Raw genomic sequence first — 24,463 nt, 5'->3', positions numbered from 1 at the left:
AATAAGTGGGAATTACCAACAACCACTCAGTCTCAGAGCTTGTATAACTTGCACTTCTTGAATGCCCAGAGAACTTTCAAATGGAAACATAATTCAGGAAGAAGAATCACCATCTATTTAAAACTTAGAAAAACACATCCATCTATTTAAAACTTAGAAAAACACATTAAGTACTGCAAAAGTCCTTTTAAAAATAGAAACCATTCATTATAAAAACCTTAACTTGGGAATGTCAAATTAGCCAACTATTAGCAGAATGCTACTTTCCAGGAAAGTCTGAATCTGGCACTTAGGACTCCTGTCTGTATATTCTTTTTCCAATCCTCCAATACTGCATCAAGTGGATTCTGTATTTAGTTTCCCAATTTTTTTTTTTACATTATTACATAATACTTATGCCATGATCAGTATCCTTTAGCCACTTGAAGTTTCAATTGTAGTTGCAATGTGAAATAACAATACCTACCATTATAGTGTTTAATTGTATCAATGGTTAAGAATCTCTTCACCACAAGATAAGCAGAGCCAGGTTCAGATAATGAACTCCACCGAAGCACCTGTTCCAACACATTTTCTGTGTAGTGAAGAGGACGTTCTGCAAAAAATAAAACCAAATCAAATGGAAAAAAAAAAAAAAAAAGATCAGTTTTTATAAATTTTTAAAAATCCTTTAAAATAGATCTGTACGCAACAAAAAATATAACCACATCTTATGTTATACAATAACAATGCTAGGACTACATATAAGAGACCTTAACACGTAGAACACCATTAAGCATATGATGAAATTTAATTTATTGTATAAATGAATCTGTGCAGGGACATCTGTTACTCAGCTTTTGGAAAAAAAAAATCAGAGGTACTATCCTTTAGATAAAATCTCAGAAATAATGCTACCCTTTTGTAAAAGAAACCAGTTTCTTATACCATCTTCTTTTTAATTCAGGTAACATTCTGGTTTGCTTATGGAAAGCTATTTATATATGCAAGTAATTAACTGTAAAAGGACTAGCAAAGTTAATTTTGTTCAGTAGTAAGTAATAACCTTTGTTTATCCCAACATGAGTAGCATGCTATAATTTCTGATCAATACCAATGAACAATTTAGAGCTGAAACTACCACAGTCAATTAATATGAATTTATAAAATATGCCTTCAACAGAGAACAGATGAAAAGAATCATAAAATACTACTAAGTCATTTATGTCCACTAGTGAAAATATCAATCAGAAATATGTGGCAATATCATATAGTAACTTTTGATACGATAGTCTAAAATCAAGAAGTTAATGACATCTTACAGACTTCTCCTTGATAAATACTCATTCATATGTTTTGTTTTAGGCAATCATATTTTTAAATATATCACAAATTTTTAGCATAGAGTGAAAAACACCTGGTTTTTACAATTACAATCAAAGCTTCATAGAAGGTTTTTTCCTGATCAAAATAGGGCAATCAGTTAATAAAATGTTACAGCAGAAACATATGCTCAGAAAAAAAGGAAATTCAAAACTTTTCACAGTACCCTGAGAATGGCATGATTGAAATAGCAAGAACATCAGCTTTAACACAAAGATGCTGATGTGGCCTTCTCAGGATCATAGCCGTGTATAAGTCAATCCAACTCTTTCATCCCTTCCTAAATACAAAGAGTACAGCATTCTGGCTGTTCATTTTCAGCTGAAGTAAGAATGCTAATGACAAATAAGAAAGAGCATGTCAAAAGCATCATACTCATATAGGAACCATGATATTTTAATTGGTGATAAAATCAAAAGTAAAATGACCAAATATATCACATCCTCCTTAATCCTGATCTCCCCTGCTATGACCACAGCATTCCAGAACTTATCAATAATCTTAGGTCCACAGAAAAAGAAAATAAATTTTTCTGATTCCAGTTTAAAGAAACAGATTTGTGCTTACTGTTCAGTATGAGAAAATGCAGCCTGAATTCTATGCTTATTGGAGCAAGCCTACTCAGTATGATGATAGCAATTACCAAAAACCACACACACACAAAACAACAAAAATGAGCAAATAAGCCATACATCTTAAAGGCGAATCTGCCTTTTATTTACAAATATATCCTTTGTACACAGCAGACTGGTAAGTACATAACAGACATTCAATAGATACTTAAGGAATAAAGTATCTTGTGAATTTCTCTGGTGGCCTATAATCAATAGAAAATATTTGTAAATGAATCAGCAAACAAAATTCTTTGTCAAATCAGACAAAATCTTCTGTGCTTTATCAATTCCATTTTTCTTCAAGTAATTTTTTTAAAAAGATTTTATTTATTTGAGTAAGAGAGAGCAAGCGAGCATGAGCTGGGGGGTAGGGGCAGAGGAAGAGAGAGATGCAAGAAGCCAGACTGGGGTTAGATCCCAGGACCCTATCATAACCTGAAGACAAATGTTTAACCAACTGATCCACCCAGGCACCGCTAATTCCAGTAATTTTCTGAAAGGTTTGACAAAAATAATAATTTCCCACAAACTGCCCAAGTTATAAATTCGATTTTTGATTACTCCATAAATGATTGTCTTCTATTAATGGAGGCTATAATTAGATTAACTGTATTAAAAAAAAAAAAAAACGACTAGTAATAGAATGAGCACTCTCTTTACATTTGGCATTACCTAATCCTTGGTTCTACTACTTGCAATCTCTGGGACACCACTGATACAATTAACAGTTGCCATTTCTGGAATAACTATGAATCAGATATTATATATAATCACATTTAATCTGCTCAGCATACTTTATTAGGTATCATTCATATTTTACATGTAAAGAAACCCAAAGATCAGAGTCAACTTGCCTAAAGTCAAACCCTAGCTGGTTCAGGGAAGAACAAAGATTTGAACCTCAAATCTACCTTACTTTTAAGCCCAATATTTTTAAATGCCAAACTTCAGTTTTATTTTGGGAAACTGTGTAAAGTCCCACATAATGATCTTCTCACATGTAATTTGGGGAAAAAAGCATCAACTTGCTAAGATTTTTTTGAGGACCAAACAAGGTATCTTGCCTATCCTTGGTGAGAAGATGGTTAGGAAATAACACCAAGAAAGTTTCAACATCCTGCACTCAGGGAAACCGATGAACCCACAGCTGGCTTAGAAATGAGAATTCTATTTCTAACTGGAAAACAGTATTTGGAGTGAAATAAAAGCTCCTTTTTCTTTCTTACAAGATTAAATTGGTAATGAGACTTCTGAGTATCAGAACATTTGTATTAAAGAGGGTCACTACGACAAGCAGATACTACAGCTCTAAAGTGTTCTTAGTTATACTGAAATCACAGTATAACTGACACCATAGATACAGAAGTAAATACAAATTTGCCAAAAATTTGTCAAGTATGTTTTTCTCATCAGTATCACAGTATGAAATACTTCAGAAGAATGAAAATCCTGAAGATCCAAATTCCAAATAAAAGCAAGAGCTGAAGCATGAGATGAAAAGATAAGTATTTATTAGTCTTTCAAATGCTACCTTTATAAAATGGCATTAAAATCCACCTGAAGAGATAGGAGGCAGGAACAAGTGACACATTAAACACTGCTGGAATATAAATTCCCACAAATAAATAAGTTTGTATTTATAGTTCCATTTGCAGCCATCTGTCATGATAGATTATATGGGATGCACATCATTTGGCATTAGGGCATTACTAGAAATAAATAACTCAGTTGCATACTATCTATAGCTTAAATATTGCTGAAAATTCAGTGTTAGTTACTTGAGAAGAAAAGGTTATGAAGAAGAAAAGGTTACTTGAGAACAAAAGGTTATTTAGTGAGGTAAATCACATTATCAATATCTGAAAATCAGGTTCAGAGAATAACCTGGCCTCCCTTGTTAAATAAAGAACTATTCATTTTCCACTCCAAATAACTGGTACTGTCCTTAAATTTTTGGCAGAAATGACACAGGATTTCCTGAAACAATGATGATTCCCTCAATAGTTAAAACCTAAGAGCTATGCAAGTTTTGCTCTGTCCTGTCCACACTCAGAGGGTGAAAGCACTTTCCGTTTTATCAGGAGATGGGCTGTTAAGAATCCTGATAAAAAATGAACAGATCTTCTGCATCACAGTAACTATGAGGAAGAAACAAGAAAACACTTTGTGGTGATGCTGCTTCTGAGAACAGAACTGCTTCACAAACTTGAACTTCTCAGTCCAGAAGCCTACTTAAATGAGGTCCCTGGGGTTATTTATTTGTTTACTTTTTTTTCAGCAGGTGAAGGCACTGAAGATATGGGACTACATCTGCAGAGGACAGCTTCAGTTTTAAGATGAGACATTATAATAAGAGCATACCTGAGAAGGTTAGCTCTAGATGAAGGCAGTACCTTCTCCTACAGTGGGTTTCAGCTTGTCTTAGTGATTGACAGCAGGGGTTAAGTATGCTTGCACCTTTCAAAGAATGAGACAAAGAATGACTTTTCTTTATCCAGTACAAATTTCAAATGTCCCATCAGACATTCATTTAGAGGGAAAACCAATTCATAAATTGAGCCTAGAATCTAACAACTTTACATATAAATTCTCAAAATATTTATATGGTTTTAATATGACATTTTTCCATCAATCTGACTACCATAAAAGCAAAACAAGATGACTCTTTGTCAGAACCTAATCTCCGATGTGACAGTATTGGAAGGTAGGGCATTTTGGAGGTCATGGGCACAGAGCCCTCATGAGTGGGGTTAATGTCCTTTTAAAATAAATGAGACCCCAAAGAGCTCCCTTCCACCATGTGAGAACACAGGGAAAAGACAGCCTTCAATGAAGCTGGAAGCAGGCTCTCACCAGACACTGAATCTGCTGTCACCTTGATCTTGTGAAACTTCCCAGCCTCCAGAACTGTGAAAAATAATTTCTACTGTTTATAAGCCCCCAGTCTACAGAGTGGTTAGAACAGCCCAAATGGACTGAGACAGTATTTCACCAATGACAGTAATGATGCCGATAATACAGGAGTCACAAATGGACATGCTTCGGTCTGCGTTGTGGTTGTCGCATCCATGGTAATTCCGTTTATACGTTTAAGAATCTATGTTCATTATCTGCAAGCCATCTAGGAGTGTCTGAGCATTTACACAATATATATTTTCCTGTCGTTTTTATATAGGGAAATATATTAATTTGTTTAAAAGTAAGTATAATAGGGGTGCCTGGGTGGCTCAGTCATTAAGCTTAAGCCTCTGCCTTCAGCTCACGTCGTGATCCCAGCATCTTAGGATGGGGCCCCCCATCTGGCTCCCTCCTCAGCAGGTAGCCTGCTTCTCCCTCTCCCACTCCCCCTGCGTCTATTGCCTCGCTCCATGTGTTTCTCCTGTCAAAAAAAATAAATAAAATCTTAAAAAAAAAAAAGTAAGTATAATAAATTATCTCAGAAGGGTAAAGGGAACACTACAAAATAATTATTATAAAAAAGGGGCACTGGATAAGTTAGGGTAGAAAACTATTGCTTTAAAATTTACTGACACCTAAAATAAAATCCAGCACTTCTGATTCACTTACTTACCTATTTACCTATCTAGCTATCTATTTATTTTTGGTTACTTTGTTACTTGGGGGAATTTATATTTACATTTGAAAAAGCAGCAATTACCTGCTGACATTCTTCCTATCAGCTACAATCTTGTGACTGCCAACGCCTTCACTTTTATCTTCTTTTTATATTTCACTTTCTCTTCCCTGCAAGTTACTAGAAATAAAGCTTTTAACATTTCAGAAGGTCAGGCGGAGCACACAGGTTCCCATCTGCTTCAGTAAGCCAGCACAATCAGAGGCGCCTCTGCTGCTCTCCCAGCATCGCTCCCTTAGGAGCAGTAAAAATGATCTTAGCTTTCTTTTCCAATGAGTTCTACTTAATGAGTGGACAAATATTAAAACCATGCCAAATCTAAATTCTTAACTCCATCAAATGTCTTTTTTCTTGGCGTGTGGGGTGTTCCTTTGATTACATATTTAGATATTTGTGAATCCAAACAACTTGGTCTCCTAAGTTTTTTTAATATTCCCATTAAAACTTTTTTTTAATTGAGCAAAAAACCAGGAAAAAACAACCAATCCAATGTTATATTTGTGATGTACTAATTGTCATATGCAAGTTGATACTCAGTCACTTTTCAGAGTAAGCAACCTTTCATTTTCCAAGAGAAATCCAGCAATGATATTTCCAGATATACTGAAATCTCTCTTCTAGCTATATAGAATTCCTATCTATCCTCATTCATTCTTCTCGCTCCTCTCAGTCAGGAACGCCAATGCCCAAAGGCACAGAGCTCCAATGATGTGACACGGGGATCTGCTTTGATTCAATCCTTGAGAGAGTTAAGAGTAGTGGGGAGAGGATGGCTACCGCCAAATCCATGATTGATGATTCTGCTGTGGATCTGCTAATAAAAACAGGAACAGAAGCATATAGTAAACAATCAGCTGTCTAAGAGCTAAACTGGGCCATGAGATCTCCTAGTGATTCCTAATCTGTAAGCAGAAATCACTCCATGTACCTTCCACATTTTGATACATCTAATCCAAAGAGCAACAGTCCAAGTCGCTCAAGTTCAGAATGCACCTATTTTTGTTCCACCGCAGTTAACAAGATATTTGTGGGGTATATTCCACATCAATGCATTATACTAGAGGTAGTGACAGATATAAGAGTCTAAAAAACATGGTAAATGTCCTAAAAAAAAATAGGATCTAACAGAACCATATATATGCACATTATTATTCTACAACTTAGATAATGTGCAGTATTATAGAAGATAAACTAGTAATCAGAAAAAGCTCAGTGAGAAGAACTATGTTCATCTATCCATCATCATGGAGAAAAGGTTACTTGAGGTTATTTGAATACTGAAGGATAGGCAATGAGGAAATTAGGAAAGGGTTTCAAACAATGGAACAATATGATTTTATTTGTAATTTTAGAAAGATACTTTTGGCAGTAAGAGTTATCTTTTACTCACAAATATGATGAAGCTAATGACCTACCCCCTTTCCCTAAAATGAAACAACAAAAAAGCAAAAGCCTGCACCATCCATATACCTACAATAATGCAAAGACTGTGCTTCACTTGTTCAGTAGATTTTAATCATCTGGCAAATATGTCCAAGGCACTACGCCAGACACCAGAGATAGGAAAAAGAAAGATCCCCCTTCCTTCCAAGGAGCTCCCAAGAGATAAATATAAATCCATGTGATGGGCACTGTAAGATGAGACAAAGTGCAAAGGAACCCTTAGTATGGGTTTTAAAGGAGGTCAACTGTTAGCCCAGATGGGGAAAAATAAAGACTCATTGGGGAAACACCAGCTCATGAAAGTGAGTACAAAGAAGGCAAGTACAAAGAAGGAAGGGATTATCTATAAAAGAACATGTTAAATAAGAAAAGATGGCAAAGGAGATTGGGTCAGTAGAAACCTACCACTAAAGGGATAGACCAAAAAGAACTGCAAATGAGATAAAACTATTAGAAAGCCAGGTTGGAGAATCCATGCAGTGTCAAAAACAGATTGAAGACCTTCAAAAGGAAAGGGAATCATAATTAACAATAAACTCTACAGAAAGTATAAGTAAAGCCTGAACCAAATCAAGTGGGCTTGGAAGCTAGGTTGAGGGGGGCATTCATAGTGATCATCCACTAGACCATCTCCTGTAAATGGAGTGACTGAGTATGGGGAGACACAATGTGAACCAATACCAAAGCATGGGAGTCATGGACTCTTGACAATGACTATTTAAAAATTTACTTTTTAATACAAATTAGATTTTTAAATACAAATTACAATACAAATTTTAATACAAATTAGATTTTTAAAGAATCACACACTGTAAAAAGATATGAAAACATCAAGATGAACTAATGAAAGACAAAGTATCTGACAACCCATTTCATTCTAACATTGACTGCAAAACTCCTAATGATACACGATGGGGTATTTTGACATTGAATTTTAATTTTTATCTTTAGCTTGCAGGTGGCAAGATTTTACTTTTGGCAGTTTGACAACTATACTTGAAAGGGTCCCAAGACCTTAGTAGGTATCAGCTAGACAGATGGTCAAGGTACAAAGACATTCTGCATCTTTCTTTTTTTTTTTCCTCCTAGAGGTCTTTACAACCAAATAGTGTCATTAGAATGTAAAGCTTATTCAGCATTTGACTACTGGGGTAGTCAAGGTGTTTTAAAAGCTCTCTCCATCCTTCCGTCTCTGAGATAAAAGATGACAAAATATCTGATCCACTCCACTGAAGACAGAGAGAGGACAGGGAAAAAGCCCCCCCCCCCAAAAAAAGCTTCCACTCGGCTTAAAACAAAGCCGAGTTTTGCCCACTCTGTGGCAAAAGAGAATGACAAAAGAGAATGTTGACAACATTCTCTGTTTTTGTTAAAAGAGTAGTATACAGGAATGAGGTGGGTGGCCATTTAAAATATGGTTACAGGGGCGCCTGGGTGGCTCAGTGGGTTAAGCCTCTGCCTTCGGCTCAGGTCATGATCCTGGGGTCCTGGAATGGAGCCCCGCATCGGGCTCTCTGCTCAGCAGGGAGCCTGCTTCCCTTTCTCTCTGCCTGCCTCTCTGACTACTTGTGATCTCTGTCAAATAAATAAATAAAAATCTTAAAAAAAAATTTTAAAATATGGTTACAAATCAAACTGCTTGTCCTTCTAAACAAAGGCCTATTTCATAAAGCAGCAACATAGATGCCTAATGTTTTGCACTGTATTTTTATAGTCAAGAAAATAATTATCAAGATGAGTAAAATCATAGGAGGGCACTCTCAAGTGGCAATAACATATTAACACATGCACAGAGGTAGAAGGGAATTCAAAATGAGATGTTAATCTTTAAAAAAACACGTCTGTAATGACTTGTCACAAAAATAGCACTTCTTCACACTATAAGGAATTTAAGAATCTTAGCATGAAAATCACTTACCTAGCTCTTCGTTTTCAATGACTTCAAATGTGGCCCAGATATCACCTTTCATAGGAATTATATTTTTTATTGCTAATATATCATTAGTTAATTCCTCTGCTTCCATCACAGGAGATATCTATAAGAGAGGCAAAATTCCTTCAAGAATGTATGTCACACACAGAAGTCACCTAATGACAGCACCAACAGTACTCACCCCATCTACCAACTTATGATGCTCTAAGTTTCTTACTTAGTATGCTCACGTAGCTTCTCTAAGCACACAGAAAAACAGCCTGTTCAGTTCTTCTCCATAGACTAGAATACATTTTAATGTGAGTGCAAAAAGATATTACAGTAAAGACATAATCAGGAAGAATTTTTTTTTTTTTTTTCTCACTTAGTGAGCCATTAGATCACTCAAGGAAGGATTCACCAGACAATGAATCTAATGGTATTCCAGGACTAAAAATTTTTACTCATCAGTTCAGTAATCAAGAGTTCACAGCGGTTTGGTTTATTCGGTCTGGGCCCTGAATTATACACAATCGACTGCTGTCTACCATGCCAAAAAGCTCCAGGGTTTTAGTGGGCTGTGGTGTGCCCTGTCGTGCCAGTGACAGATGGTGGGATATGGGAGCAAGCTGGAGCCGCGATTTCAGGGCAGAGGGCAGAGTCTGCCGTGCCAGCCCTAGGGCCAGTTCCACAAGAGTCCCAAAGCCTCAGGCCATGGCATAACCACACCATCTTCTTCAGGGACTTTAGGCAATTCTGACTGGTTTCTTTCTTTCTTTCTTTTTTTTTTTTTTAACCATTCTTAAAGGCATACTAGACAAAAGCAAGTGACTTTCTTCAATATGAATTTAGTTCTAATGCTAAACAAACAGAAGATGTTTTAAACATTGGGATACTGCAACTGCAACCTAGTTTGCACATTTTCAGTGAAAGTATGGCCCTATTTAAACATTTCTTCAAAAAGTAATGTGCTCATTACCATTTCTCCTGTCCAGTACCAATCATAAGCAAAAGCATTCGCACTTATATAAGTAACATAAAACACACTTTCTTACAGTTATCATCTACAGTCTCTCTTCTGGACTTTGTGGAATGTGTAACATCTTCAGAATGTATGAAAGATACAATAAAGTCTACTGGTTTCTATTTTTAAAAGCCAAATGAAATATAATCTTCAAAGAATAAAAACCTCACTATCTGGGAAAATTGGAAAAATTTTAGTAGTAGAAATATTGGATGAAGCATTTCAATAATGCTGCTCACTTGAATGGCTTTAACATTTTTTTAAGAAGCATAACCCTTTCTTAAAATAATAAATTACTAAGACACTAAACTGTGAAGGAGGTTGACCAAGGAATGGAAAACCGGAACTCCATTCCTTATCCCAGAAGACTCCCAAGGACAGGGAACCCCTAGAACTACTAGAACTACCCAAAGCATGCTTTGGAAATTATTACTCCAAGGAATATACAAATCAGTATGATGATCATCAGGTTAGGAATATGATGGTCAAAGTATGTGTTCTGGCTTTAACACTTATTTAATTCCCAGTTTGTATTCATGTGAACTTGAGACATTACTTGCTTCACCGGCCTCTTGGGGCAGAGGTAATGACCAGCTGAAATAAATAAATATAACTGAAGAGTTTTCTAAAGTCTGAAGCATGAAAAAAATGTTAATGATTATTTTTACATGGTTTTTATTATGTTTTTAAAGAAAATTTGGAGGGGAGCCTGGGTGGCTCAGTTGTTAAGCATCTGCCTGTGGCTCAGGTCATGATCCCAGGGTCCTGGGATGCAGCCTGCGTCAGGCTCCCTGCTCAGTGGGAAGCCTGCTTCTCCTTCTCCCACTCCCCCTGCTTGTATTCCCTTTCTCGCTCTCTCTGTCAAATAAATAAATAAATAAAATCATTAAAAAAATAAAAATAAAAAAATTAAGAGAATTTGAAGTTGTTAAAGGTGAAACTGACAGTCCTTTATATACATATACTTAAATAAGAATTTTGCTCAATTTTAGTAATTTGTATTATGGTCTTGCCAGTAAGATAAAATTAAAATGAGCTACTAAAGAGTGTGTAGGTGGAGCTAAGTCATGTGCTTTGAATACCTCTTCTAGCATTAGTGATGAACTTGTGCTGATTATCTGTACTACTTCCTTGTGTCCCCTATTACCAGCATACCATGTTCAGCATAAGAAATTTGATGTGGCCAATGAGTGGCAAGGCTCCTGCTCTTAGGGACTTATGACTGTAGTAGTTCACTCCATGTTGCAAGTGAGTTAACCACTGCCACAGAGACACAATATGGAATCATTAAAAAATATAAATGAATATTACAATGTATTTAACAAAACGAAAGTCCAGAAAGATATGACTCTATTTAAACATTGGACTTTAGATGGCAGAATGTCTTCCTCACACAGAGAATGTAGTCTTAACTGAGTAGGAATCTGAATTATCACTGTTACCCTCCCTAAGGCTGATGAAACACAGAAGGGGAGAACAAGAAGGACACTTTTAATTCAGAAAAAAAGAAAAAAAAATTTATATTCTCAAAAAAGACAAGTTCTCCAATATTCAAATCAATTGGAAGATAGGAAGTTAGTCTAGAATACTAGACTGGAAGACCATTAATAAATAATAAAAATAATATCGGACTAGTAGTATCGATTATTTATTAAACACTTACGTGCCAAGCAATTGTTTTATAAGCAGTATCCTGTTGAGGACTCACATTAATGATATGATGTAAATACTTTAATTTTCCTCATTTTATAGGTGAGATGATTGCAACTCAGAGTAAGTTAACTTGCCTAATGCTAAGATACTACAAAGGAGAGGAACAAGTATTTGAGGTCAGGTTTTTTCCTAGAACCTAGAGAAAATCTTAACCATAACGTAAAGCACCTAAGATGTTCTCTTTCCAAATGACTAAAACATGGACTTTCTGGAGGATACTGGAATAAAATGTCAATCCTATAAATCAGTCATTTTTTTAACTGGACAGGTAAAATATGAGAAATAATGGAAAATTCAAGATATACAAATTAATGCATATTAATACTTGCAACTTCCAAAAGTACTCTTTACATACATCTTTAGGACTCACCCGAATTATAATACTGCAGTCAGGTTCCTTCCTTTCTACATACACTTCAATTAACAAATCTCCAGCCTGGGAAACCTAGAAAGGGGCAAATGTGAAAACAGCAAATATAAGTATGACACTTAAGACACAAAGCCAAATATTTCATAATAGTGAAATGAGCCTGTTGATAGCATGATAATACCCATTTTCCAGATGCAGCTGAGAAGGAATCTACACAAATGGCCATTTTTTTTTCCATCTCTTAATCAAGAGTTTAATGCCCTGAATACTCTTATATTCTTAGTAAAATAATGAATCTGGCTACAATGAGAAGGAATATGCTGACGTCAACAACAGAAGTTGTAAGAGCCATCACCATGTGTGTTAATAGGATAAACAAAATGAGAAGTGAAAATGATCCACATGTAACTTGCTCTAAGCTACAGTGTGGGTACAATAACAATAATAAAAAGGGAAAAAAGGTGTTGCTAAATTTTCAAAGAGATACGTCCAAAAACTGACATTTGAGGATAAATTAGCTTGGAGCTATATTAAAACTAAAAATAGAGAAAATATATTTAGCAAAGAAAAAAAAGTGAAGTATAAAGAATAAAGTAGATGAAAAGAGAAGTTTTTATTTTAATTATTGTTAGCCAACCATTTAGTGTTCCAATATTTGGGTCACTATTATATCCCAGCAGACATATTAAATGAAGAAGAGACAATCCAGAAAATAAAAACCATAAGATATCGCTATGTACATCGTCAGTATAATGTGGAAAAGGGTAATGAAAAACCACATGAATCTATGAAAAATATTTTGAGTAGCTTTATTCAGAAACTGCCTTAAGTTATGTAACCACTTAGAAATAGTATCTCCCAATTTTAAAAAATGATTGTATTGGAGAAACAATCATCCCGAAGATAAATTTGCCTAAAAATAAAACCTGATGAAGAAATTAGTGAGGAAAACATTAAAAATGTACTTTGAGGAAGTTCTTAATTATACTGGCAGTAGAGACTTAGAAAAGCTTATTTCCAATTTTTCTTCCTCACTTTCGATGCTACACAAAAATTCAAGGGAAGAAAAGATACAGTTGATATTTCTACTTTTCACTGTGTTTGCATAAACAACTCTCCAGGAAGGACACATTTTAAAAATTAAAAACGCAAACACAAAGGACTCATAGAGAGAAGCCAAAACAAGAATACCTAAGAAATTCACGGGGATAAGATATGGAGACTGTCAGAAAAAAACACCATAGCAGAGTTTTCAATGGATTAGAGAAAAACAGGTTTCTCCAAAGTCTTCCACTTTTCTGGTCCAATTACTCTGTTTTGTAGACAATTCTTTTCTTCTACTTATGGACTCAATTAAAAAGCAGCCAAGACTCATTATTGTAATATGAATATAAAAGAAAAATGCAGAAGGACACTCATACTTTATCTAATAACAACATAGGTTATGCTGCCAGAGATTATCCCTTGGACTCACACAACCCTTTATTTCATGACTGAAACTCCCTAAAAAGCAGTAATTCAAGAGAACTGATAAGGAACTAGGTTTTTTAGTGTTATGGTTAACTCCTCTAAAAGCTGCATTAATACTTGGGGTCAAAATGGAGGAGATGCTTTCTTAGGTAAGTACTTTATCACAGTACTAGTACTCAGGGACCCTGGGTACTAGAAATGAAGCTTTTCCTTCCCTCCTTGCTATGGAATGGTAGCTCCATGACTTCTCTAATATTTCAGGAATAAGGTAAATTTAGAGTCAACTAATAAGGAAGCATTTGCCTCATTCTCTGAGTATATCTATAAACAGGATATATTTGACCTATGGATATTATTTATTTACATTGGTATCCTGAATCCAATATAATTCAAAGTGATTAGAGGAACATTAAATATGAATTTTAAGAAAGTCTAACGAAGGTTCATCAAACAAGGCAAGGTACGTTGGAAAACTGCTGCGCAAGCTGAACACACAAATCCAATACAATGCAACCAAAGCAAGCAAAAGAAGATTTAGAAAATAGTCAATTTAAGACATAAATCAGCATATGTGACGAAGATGACATTAGAAACATTCCACTAATATAATCATCTGAGAGCATGCAGAGCAAAAGCGTAGAAGAAATAATTTATATTTTCAAAATCATAATGGAAACAATCATTATAGAGCTGAGTTTTCCATTTACTCTAGTATCTTTTTGGCTTTAAAGGCTTCCTTTGAAATCCACTGGCATTTTTAATAGCGCATTTGTAAGTAAAATTGATTTTACAAAGGGCATTAATAAGATTAATAATGATTTTTCCCTCTGTATTTTGAAAAATTTATTTTAACATACTTTGACATTTTGCATATAAGCAACATGCTGCAGAATTATGCAACTATTTTACCTAGGTTTTTTTCCCCCATTACTTTTACTTTGCTTCATATAGGAACTTAAAAATAAATACAACAAACATCTTTACTTACAACAGAAGTTTTTGTTTTTTTGTGATTTTTTTTTTTTAATTCTTTGGAGAACTAACTAATACTACTCACTTGAGTGTCTTTCCACTTGGTAATAAAGCTATTTTCTATGTCCATTTGTTTGACTTGGTCTTCTTTAACCTGTTTAAAATATAATTTGGGATATTCTAATAAAATACAAGGAGTTATGGTACTCATCCTCACATAACTCTTCAGGAATTTAAAGACCAACAATTTAAAAATAAATGAGAATGGCCATCTTAATCAGCACGGGCCCACACAGCTAGGGCAGAAATAAAGCCAACATAACAGAGCCTCATAAAGTTCAGAGCATTTTATGATGACATCACTTCAAGCTGTGGATTCCAGCAACGGAAGCTATATCACTAAGCAACTTAATAAGCAAGGGGCTGATGAATGATTTGCTAGAGTTTATGTAGGTTAAGGGACAAGACTCATGTTTCAAACTGAAATGCTCATTAAGTGCATACGAAATTTCCATCACTTCAAGTTGGAATTAGCAAAACTATGAAAATAACCATTTGATTTTTTATTTATGTAACAGTACAAAAATAGAAAATAGAGAGAGCACATAAAGCCACACATTTTGTTCCCGAATTCTTTCATTTTTCAGCATCAGAATTATTGCGAAGAAGCTGCTGTTGATCAAAAACAGTGGACACATATAGAAAGAAAATTAAAAAGAGATCAAAGAGCAAAGAGAACCCAACAACTTTGGTGTCCTTTCCTACATAAATTGAGATACAAACTGTGTGTTTTTATTTTATTAAAAGAGTTTCTTTCCCTTGGCTAAGGAATCTTGTGATCATTTACATTAAGAATGTAAGAAGTCTACATATAATAACCTACTACATTAACCGACTTGATTTCAACTAACATATCCATAACCCTGGAAAACAAGAAGTCTTATACAGCACTATTTAAGAGTGCCCCAAAGGTTAAAGACAGCCATGCCAGTGGTAATTAAGATGCCAGTGGTAATTAGGTGACGGAACTGGACCTCTGACTCAGATCCATTACATTCAAATTCTGGGCTTACTTCCTCTATTTTTACTTCTTTCAACTAAGAAATCATTCTTATTCTGACAGTTTTCTGATGAAACATGAATATACTGACTTCATAAAATAGCAAATTGAAAGTCAAATAATTAGAACAGGTAACTTAGTAAAAACCACCTGATAATTATTTCAGGTTTTTTTTTTTTTTAATTTCTAAGACACAATTAAAAGAAAACACTAAAATGCATTCAGTTACAGAATTTATCAGCCTGGTATTTATTGCCAAATTTGTGAAATTCATAATTTCACACCTCTGAGTAGACACACTTACTGCATGCACATACTGAAAAAGATAAAAAACAAAAAAACAGAAACATCATAAATTGAAATATTCTGTCCAAAAGATACCAGAGGGCTTTCAAAGCAGCCAAATTTAAATGAATGGCTATAGCTTAAAAGGCTAGTTGTATCTAATGTATTAAAAATCATATAATTATCCTTTATTTTTAGATATTCATAAAGACTTGATTATAAACATCCTAAAATGTATTTATAAATTTGCCAACAGTAATATCAAAACTATTTTAACAAGGTCAGGATATAAAATATTTACCTCAAATATCTCAACATAATTATTAATTAAGTCCTCGATTACATTCACTTCTTCACTAGTTTGTCCCTTAGTTTGAAACAAACAGGATGAAAAGACCAAGGCCAAATTATGCGCATTCATGTGATTGATTTCTGAGCATTTCTGAACCCTGTTAGAGAAAAGCACAGCTCATTACCACACACTTCTTTTTGAAAATTTCATAGAACTTTAGTCACAATACCCATTTATCATTATTTAGCACACACATACTGAAGGTCTCTGATATAACAGGTATGGTGGTGATTTAAAGAAAAATGTGGTTCTTTTTTCTAAGTAGTTTACAGTCTAGTTAACATAAGAAAAAAAATAAAAGAAGATACGATTACAAGTTACAAAGCAGTACTTGTTGGTTGATTGGAGGAGGGACCCTCTATATTCTAATAATTCCAGATAATGGTGAAACCTGCGGCTAAGGCATAAAGATGTGCTTGCACAGTAGCGGAAAATGACCAGAGGGACTGAAGCATAAATGAAAGAGGGACTAGGGGGCAGTAGGGAAGCAGGAAACAAGGCAGGAAAGGTGAATTGGGAGGCATTTAGAAGAGAGTTCCAAATTCAAGGTTCTTCAAGGCTAAACTGAGTTTTCCAGGAAGGGCAATCAGGTGAGAGAACACTCGGCACCATGTGTTTGTATGGTTGTTCAAAATTGGATATTCTATTTCAAGAAGCAAACACTTAACTTAAAAATACAATTATACTTTTCTTGGATATTATTAAGAACGGCTTTTTGCAATGAACAGACACAAACAGAGGAGTCAACTTTCCCCATGAAGAGGCTACAACATGTGGGTTTTACAGAGCCCTGAAAGTTCCGTGATCTTTGAACAACACAATTGGAACTGTGTGGATTCACTTCCACGTGGATTCTTTTCCATAGATACAGTACAGTAGTATAAATATGTTTCGTGACTTCAATAACCTTGACTGTAAGAATATAGTATGTAACACGTCTGTCACATATAGTGCATGTTAACTGACTATGTATGTTACTGGTAAGGCTTCTGGTCGACAGTGGGCGATTAGTAGTTAAGTTCAGAGGTGGGGAGTCAGAAGTTATACGTGGATTTTCAACTGCGTCTGGGAGCAGTGCCCCTCAATCCTGCATTGTTCAAGGGTAAAGTATATTCACAAACGTTGAGTGTAAAGTGATTTGAATAATACTACATGTGTTTAGAGGAAATTTACATTGATAAAAATGCACAGATGATAACTATAAGTGATACACACATGGAGGTATCTGTTGATATGTGTCACTGACTATATATAATAGGACTCTGCTTGACTGTCTAATTACATCTGTAAATTTTAAAATATATACTAAAAAAGGGAGACCAGTTGTATCAAAGGAATAAAACAAGACTAAGTTAGGTACCCCTGTCTATAAAAAGCAGATTCTTGTAGTTACAAAAAAAGAGTAAAAGGTGACAGGAATATATATATGATGATATAAGAAACTCGGAAAAAAATACCAAATTGCACAGCAGAGACAGAGCAAGTGTAATCATCATATGTGATTTATAAGATGCAAAAGGAATGGCAAGTTAATGGGGGGGGTATAATAACTGTGGATATCCCTCTCAAAACCACTTCTGTACTTTTATCACACTAAATTATAACATCTGGAAAATTTATCTGCAGGTCTGCCTGTGCTACTAGAATCGAAGCATCGCCCCATCAGGGACTCTTGCTTTAATCACCCTGGAGCGTGTAATAAATATCTGGTGAATGGAATTAAGTAAATGTTAGTCATGGAGGAAGCGATCTGTTATCCTGGGCAGGGATGGAATTAAATGCTAAATCAACCTGACCTTATCCAAATCGACCTCTCAAACTTCTGACAACTCTATCAAACGCTCCTGCCTTCTGTGAGACTTCCTTCTGCCATAGAATACCTCTTTGCTAGTCTTTACCTCTCTCCTCTTCCATTTCTGCAGCTGCCTCCGTTTCTGGCATAAAGTCCACACTAGGATATTTTCCTCCCCTTCCTTTATTTCTCTGCCCCACACTCTGGTCATTTCCAAGTGCTCCCAGTCTGCTCACTGAGTCTCTTCTCAGGCATTCTCATTAACAAGGGAACGGTTTCCTGATTCATTTCTCAGCATCTACTCCAATCTCTTCCCAGTCAATCCCATTCACGGGTTATTGTCCTTAAGTGGATTTGATCACTCTTTATTACCTAAAGGAATAAAATCTAAATGTTTTTACATGACCACCTGAGCCTTTCACAACTACCTGCCAGCCAACAACAAACCAGCTGATCCCCGGCACACCTGTTTGCCAGAAAATATCCTCCACTCATTTCCTGTACTTACCTTCTTTTCACACCCAGCTCACATACCCCTTGTGATGCGAAGCATCCCCTGGATGTCAACCCACGACAAGTCACTCAATCCTTCTGCCCATGCTAAAATTCTTTATTTTAAAAGCTGTCCCAATGTTGCTGTTTTTCCCTAAAAAAATACAAAATGCCCTGCAGCACCCCTGGGCGTTCACTTGGACATCCAGATGCTCTGTTTGGAACAGTGGACTTTAAGATTTTTTTATATTTATGTATTATTATCACATATTTCTATTCACATAGAATCTTAATAGGTACTGTTTTGTATAGTAGGCACTAAAATATAGCCAGTTGAAACATATATCAGTTGAAGAAAAGAAGGGAGGGCGCAGGATAGGAACTCATTATCTCAAATTCAAATCGGAACTAAGAATTTTAAGATTCTTTTTTTTTTTTTTTATTTGACAGATCACAAGTAGGCAGAGAGGCAGGCAGAGAGAGACAGGAGGAGGCAGGCTCCCTGCTGAGCAGAGAGCCCGATGCGGGACTCGATCCCAGGACCCTGAGATCATGACCTGAGCCGAAGGCAGAGGCTTTAACCACTGATCCACCCAGGCGCCCAAGAATTTTAAGATTCTTAACCACCTGGGTGGCTCAGTTGGTTAAGTATCTGACTCTTGATTTTGGCTCAGGTCATGATCTCAGGATTATGGGATCAAGCCCCACATCAGGCTTCTACACTAAGCAGGGAGTCTGCTTTAGATTCTCCTGACCTCTCTCTTCCCCCCTACCCACCCCGAGAGTGTGTGCCCACTCTCTCTCAATCAACAGATTTTAAGAAAAATTAAGTATAAATCAATGTTTAAAATGTTAACTTAATGAACTCTAGCAACCCGGTCATACATTAAAGTATTTGAAGAAAAACCTGTTCCAATGTCTCCTTAGGGATAGGACTATATAACATATATACTACACTTGTATGGTGTCATAAGAAAATCAGTTTTATAGTAATGAAGTTTACATGCATGAGAAGTGGTAGTGGGAAAAGAAACATAACAAAAAAAGATATTGTGAAGAATTTCTGAAGGTAGACCACAAATAAGGTAGTTTTAGTAGAATCCAACTTCACCAAAATTCATTCGAGAGAGTCCTGCATCCGTGCGGGAAGGATTATGGCTACAATGATATTCCTTAAACCATATTCACACTTGTTAAAGTTCTGTAGTAATTCTTGCAGACAGCAAAACAAACCAGCCTTTCATTTCAATGGAAAAGGTTTTTTTTGTTTTTTTTGTTTTTTTTCCAAACATTCCTCATCCTTCAGAGATCCCACTTTTCAAGGAACTATTATATTCTTCCTCTCCTCCCAAATGGAGGAAACTACATACCTTGACATAGAAAATATTTGATTTCTAAACTGTTCTCCTCTAATCAACAGCCTGACACTAAAATGCTGGAATTACCAGTTAGATACAAATTCATAATGAAGAATTAAAAGTTTCTGTAAAAACCATCATGAGAAAATACTATGCTCACCCACAGACGCCTCCTAGAGAATTCTGATCTCTGTACTTCCTTCTCTTCTCCAGCTTCCCTCTTAGATGAGTTTCAAGAAAGTTTGTGCTTATGCATTGGACTCATCTGGGGGATGCTGCACCTGATTATTTCGAATTCATTTAAGAAATCTTCCATATACTATTTATCTGAAACAGGCCTTAGTTACAGAAAGAAACACTAAAGCGATAGTTCACTGGGAGTTTCATTTTAAAACCATTTTCTTCACTCATCCTCCTGCCCACCTACTCTGGTAACCACCAGCTGTTCTCCGTATTTAAGAATCTGGCATTTTTTTTGGTCTTTTTTTTTTCTTTGTTCATTTCTTTCTTAAATTCCTCAGGCAAGTGAAACCATATGGTATTTGTCTTTCTCAGTCTGATTTACTTCACTCGGTATAACATCCTCCAGGTCCATCCATGTTGTTGCAAATAACAAAAACCTCATTATTTTTTATGGCTGAGTAATATTTCATTGTGTATACTTGCTACCACTTCATCTTTTCATCTATTGATGGACACTTAACATTGCTTTTATGACTTGGCTATTATAAATAAAACTGCAACAAACATGGGGGTGCATATATCTTTTTGAATTAGTGCTTTTATTTTCTTTGAGTAAAAACTGGTAGTGGAATTACTAGATTATATGGTAATTCTATTTTTAGTGTTTTGAGGAACATCCATACTGTTTCCACAGTGGCTACACTGTTGCGTATTTCCGTCAACAGTGCAAGACAGGTCCCTTTTCTCCACATCCTTGCCAACACTTACTGTTTTTCTGTCTTTTTGTTACTAGCCATTCTGACTGGCATAAGGGGATATCTCATGGTAGTTTTGATTTGCATTTCCCTAATGATTAATGGTGTTGAGCATCTTTCATGTGTCATTTAGCCATCTGTCTCCCTTGGAGAAATGTCTACTCAGGTCCTCTGCCAATTTTTAATGAGATTATATGTTTCTCTGTTATTGATTTACAGAAGTTCTTTATATAGTTTGAACATTAACCCTTTATTGGATATGTCATTGTAAATATCTTCCCCCATTCAGTAGGCTGCCTTGTTTTGTTGATAGTTTCCTTTATTGTGCAAAAACATTTTATTTTGGTGCAGTTCCAACAGTTTATTTTTACTTTTGTTTCCCTTGCCCGAGGAGACATCGAGAAAGATTTTTCTAAAGTCAATGTCAAAGAAATAACAGTCTATGTCCTCTTCTAGGATTTTTATTGTTTAAGGTCTCACATTTAGGTATTTAATCCATTTCAGTTTGTTTTTTGTGTATGGTGTTAGAAAGTGGTCCAGTTTCTTTTACATGTCTGGTTCTCCTAGCACCACTTGTTAAAGAGACTGTCTTTTCCCTATTGTATATTCTTGCCTCCTTTGTCATAAATTGACCATGTAAGCATGAGTTTATTTCTGGACTCTCTATTCTGTTCCATTGCGTTATGTGTCTGTTTGTGTGCCAGTACCACACTGTTTCAGTCACTAGAGCTTTGTAGGATATCTTAAAATCTAGGATTGTGGTACTTCCAGCTTTGCTGCTATTTCTCAAGATTGTTTTGACTATTTGGGAACTTCTGTGGTTCCATGCAAATTTTAGGATTACTTGATTTTAATTCTATAAAAAATTCTGTTGGAATTTTGAAAGGAATTGCATTAAATCTACAGATTGGTTTAGGAAGTATGGACATTTTATAATTTAATTCTTCCATTCTTTGAACACAGTATATCTTTCCATTTACTTCTGTCATCTTCAGTTCCTTTCATCAGTGTTTTACAGTTTTTGGAGTACAAATCTTTCCTTTCACTTCATTGGCTAAGCTAATTCCTAAAGTATTTTATTATTTTTGGTGCAATTATAAATGGAACTATTGTCTTAATTTCTCTTTCTGCTACTTCATTATTAGCCTCTAAAAATGCAACAGATTTCTATATATTCATTTTGTATCCTACTACCTTACTGAATACATTTATCAGTTCTAGTAGTTTTTTGGTAGATTGAAACCATTTTTAAGATATGATGGGAAATTTACAGCCCCATACAGAAAGTTTGCTACACTGCTTTACATTTAAGATACAATGCCTTACTGAATGTCATGTTTGAAATGTCTAGGAAAGCTCATGAAACCGCTCACCTGTAAAGGTGTTCGATTACAGCTGCCAACGTTGCTCGGTTGACCCCTGGAAGAGAACGTATAAATGCTCCATACTTTTTAATTCTTTCCTTGTCATCTTGAGTATCTAGATGTTCAAAACAAAACACAAAACAATCTTAAGCCTAAATTAATAGTCTATACTACACATCTGCCTTTTAACACTATTTTAAAATAGTATTATTATTTCACTAAGTGATCTAATTGAGTTTCAATAGAATAAACATTCAAACTTCTCTAATTCTGGCAAAGCACTTACATCAACATTATGTGGTAATAAGCTATAGTTCTAATACTTTCTAATTAAAAATGAAGCACTTTCAAAACCCAGGTTTGCATTTTCTCTCTCACTTGATGAACTACTGAACTTCAACTAATAGGAATATATTCAATTAAGAACTCATATTGGAGTACAAATTGAAAGATAAACCAAAAGTACTTTCTTTGGCTATGGAAAGATTTCACTATCTTTGTTATTTGAAAATGACATTTGTGATTGTGTGTGTGTGTGTGTGAGAAATCACAAAAATCTTACCAAAACTACGAACCATCCCAAAGCTATGAACTGCATTACCCTGCAGATTCATGTAGAGGGCCTCTTACCAAACCTGGTACCTCCAACTCCTTGGAAAAGAGAAGGGGGCAATGGAAGAAACCATGTGCAGCCCTGACAGCTATGACACAGACTTACAGGAGGATGGACCCTCTGTTATGGAGAGGGGGGTGAAAAGGAATTATGCTTCCCTCTCCTAACCTCCTAAGTCAAATACTTGGAGAAACTAGGCCCAGGAACCCCCGAAGTTCTAGACTCTAAAGATGTGTAGTGGTGGTCTGATCTTACCTGCTAGCTCACAGGGGAAATGAAAGGCCATTCTTCAAACAAATAACTTGTACTGACTTTGTACCTTAAGGAGATTGCACTTAGATATTCCCTTGCAATTTCCAACTACCTTTGGAAACAAGACTTTTTCATTTTCTGCTTAGCCCTACCTATTCTTTTCACAGAAAGCCAGCAGCACATTAATGATTCTTTAAAAGTACACAGTCACTTTTAAAGGGCACTAGGATCCCTGGGGAAGTAAGAAACTCTGTGGCACATTTTTGAAGTACATTCTTATTCAAAACTGTAACTGATAGCTCTTTTTGTACAGTCTGCACGGAAGGTCTATGAAAATAAACATGATCATGTTGACTTAAATGTGCTAGTAGATGACCCTCTATAAGCAAGAGTGGAAAACACCCAAATTATATTCAAAGGACTACACTGGAAGTGGATGAAGAATTATCTATCATCTCTAGTACAATCCAAACACTGACCCTCTTTTCATCCAGTTTCTAACTGTAATGGTATTTACTTAATAAAATGTAATTAATTCTATTATACTTATAAGAAGTCATTCTAGTAAAGCACATTTTCACAAATCTAATAAGGATAAAATAGATGGTATTTTCAAAGTAAAGCTTAAGTAATTTGAAAGTAAAACTTAAGATAGATTTCAGGTCATACAGAAAATACAAAGAAATGTTCAGCTAGCCACGGACTTCAGACAATTTAATGGTGTTCTTAGAAGAATAGATCATATATCATATAAATAAGTGGTATGACACTGTAAGGCATTCTTTGCCTCAGTGCACAGGACCCAAGAGAGCTCTCCTATGAGGTCACCCAGAAAGTTCCAGTTTATTCTTGTCAGATCCAACACAAGGCACTTCTGACAAGTCAGGGCTATGCTGGATCTAAAAGCAAATAACTTTAAGGCTATCTGACCTCGTATCAGAAACCTTCTCCAAGAAAATTCTCAAAGAATTCACATTCAAGGAAAAGATAAACACATTACTCTTTGACATATGCTACTATCTACCAACTACCTCCTCCTGATAGATTGACAACATTAAAGACATCTTTGTCATAGACCCTGATAATTGAACAAAAGCCTCAAATTTTTGATAACTGACTTTACAACAAATTATAAGTCTTTATTGAGATGCTATAAATAATTTCATAGTTATAAATTACAAAGAAATGTTTCTGAAACAAAAATGAGGGTGGCAAGATAACTGGGCTTAAAGAGATGTATTATCTTATTCCGTATTTTATATCCCACGTAATTATGCAGTCAACTCTCTTTGTGATTGGAGTTGAACCTATTGATTTGAGCAGCATCAGGAGGCAAACAAAAGGCTTCTGACTTGGGCAATTGTGAAAAGCTTTAATATCAATCCCACTCCCTTCTTGCTGACACTAATACAGATCATTCTTGGGATAATTTTCCAAACTGTG

General features: G+C 35.4%; 1 protein-coding gene across 2 annotated transcripts in view; it reads right to left on the bottom strand.

Moving 5' to 3' along the window:
- The window catches only part of LOC111149134 (ArfGAP with RhoGAP domain, ankyrin repeat and PH domain 2), a 185,229-nt gene that overhangs the window by 43,466 nt on the left and 117,300 nt on the right, over positions 1-24,463 (bottom strand). For both annotated transcript variants that reach the window (XM_022506074.1, XM_022506073.1), the window contains 6 exons: positions 22,165-22,270; positions 16,161-16,308; positions 14,600-14,668; positions 12,073-12,147; positions 8,972-9,089; positions 467-595 (listed from right to left, as the gene is read on the bottom strand). In XM_022506074.1, coding sequence (XP_022361782.1) covers positions 467-595; positions 8,972-9,089; positions 12,073-12,147; positions 14,600-14,668; positions 16,161-16,308; positions 22,165-22,270 — 645 coding nt within the window. The remainder of the gene's footprint in view (positions 1-466; positions 596-8,971; positions 9,090-12,072; positions 12,148-14,599; positions 14,669-16,160; positions 16,309-22,164; positions 22,271-24,463) is intronic.

This window comes from Enhydra lutris, unplaced genomic scaffold, assembly GCF_002288905.1.
Source record: "Enhydra lutris kenyoni isolate GAN:26980312 unplaced genomic scaffold, ASM228890v2 scaffoldscaffold21, whole genome shotgun sequence".
Classification (NCBI taxonomy): Eukaryota; Metazoa; Chordata; class Mammalia; order Carnivora; family Mustelidae; genus Enhydra; species Enhydra lutris.
The sequence above is the reverse complement of the archived record's forward strand: the minus strand, read 5'-3'. Positions and strand labels throughout refer to the sequence as shown.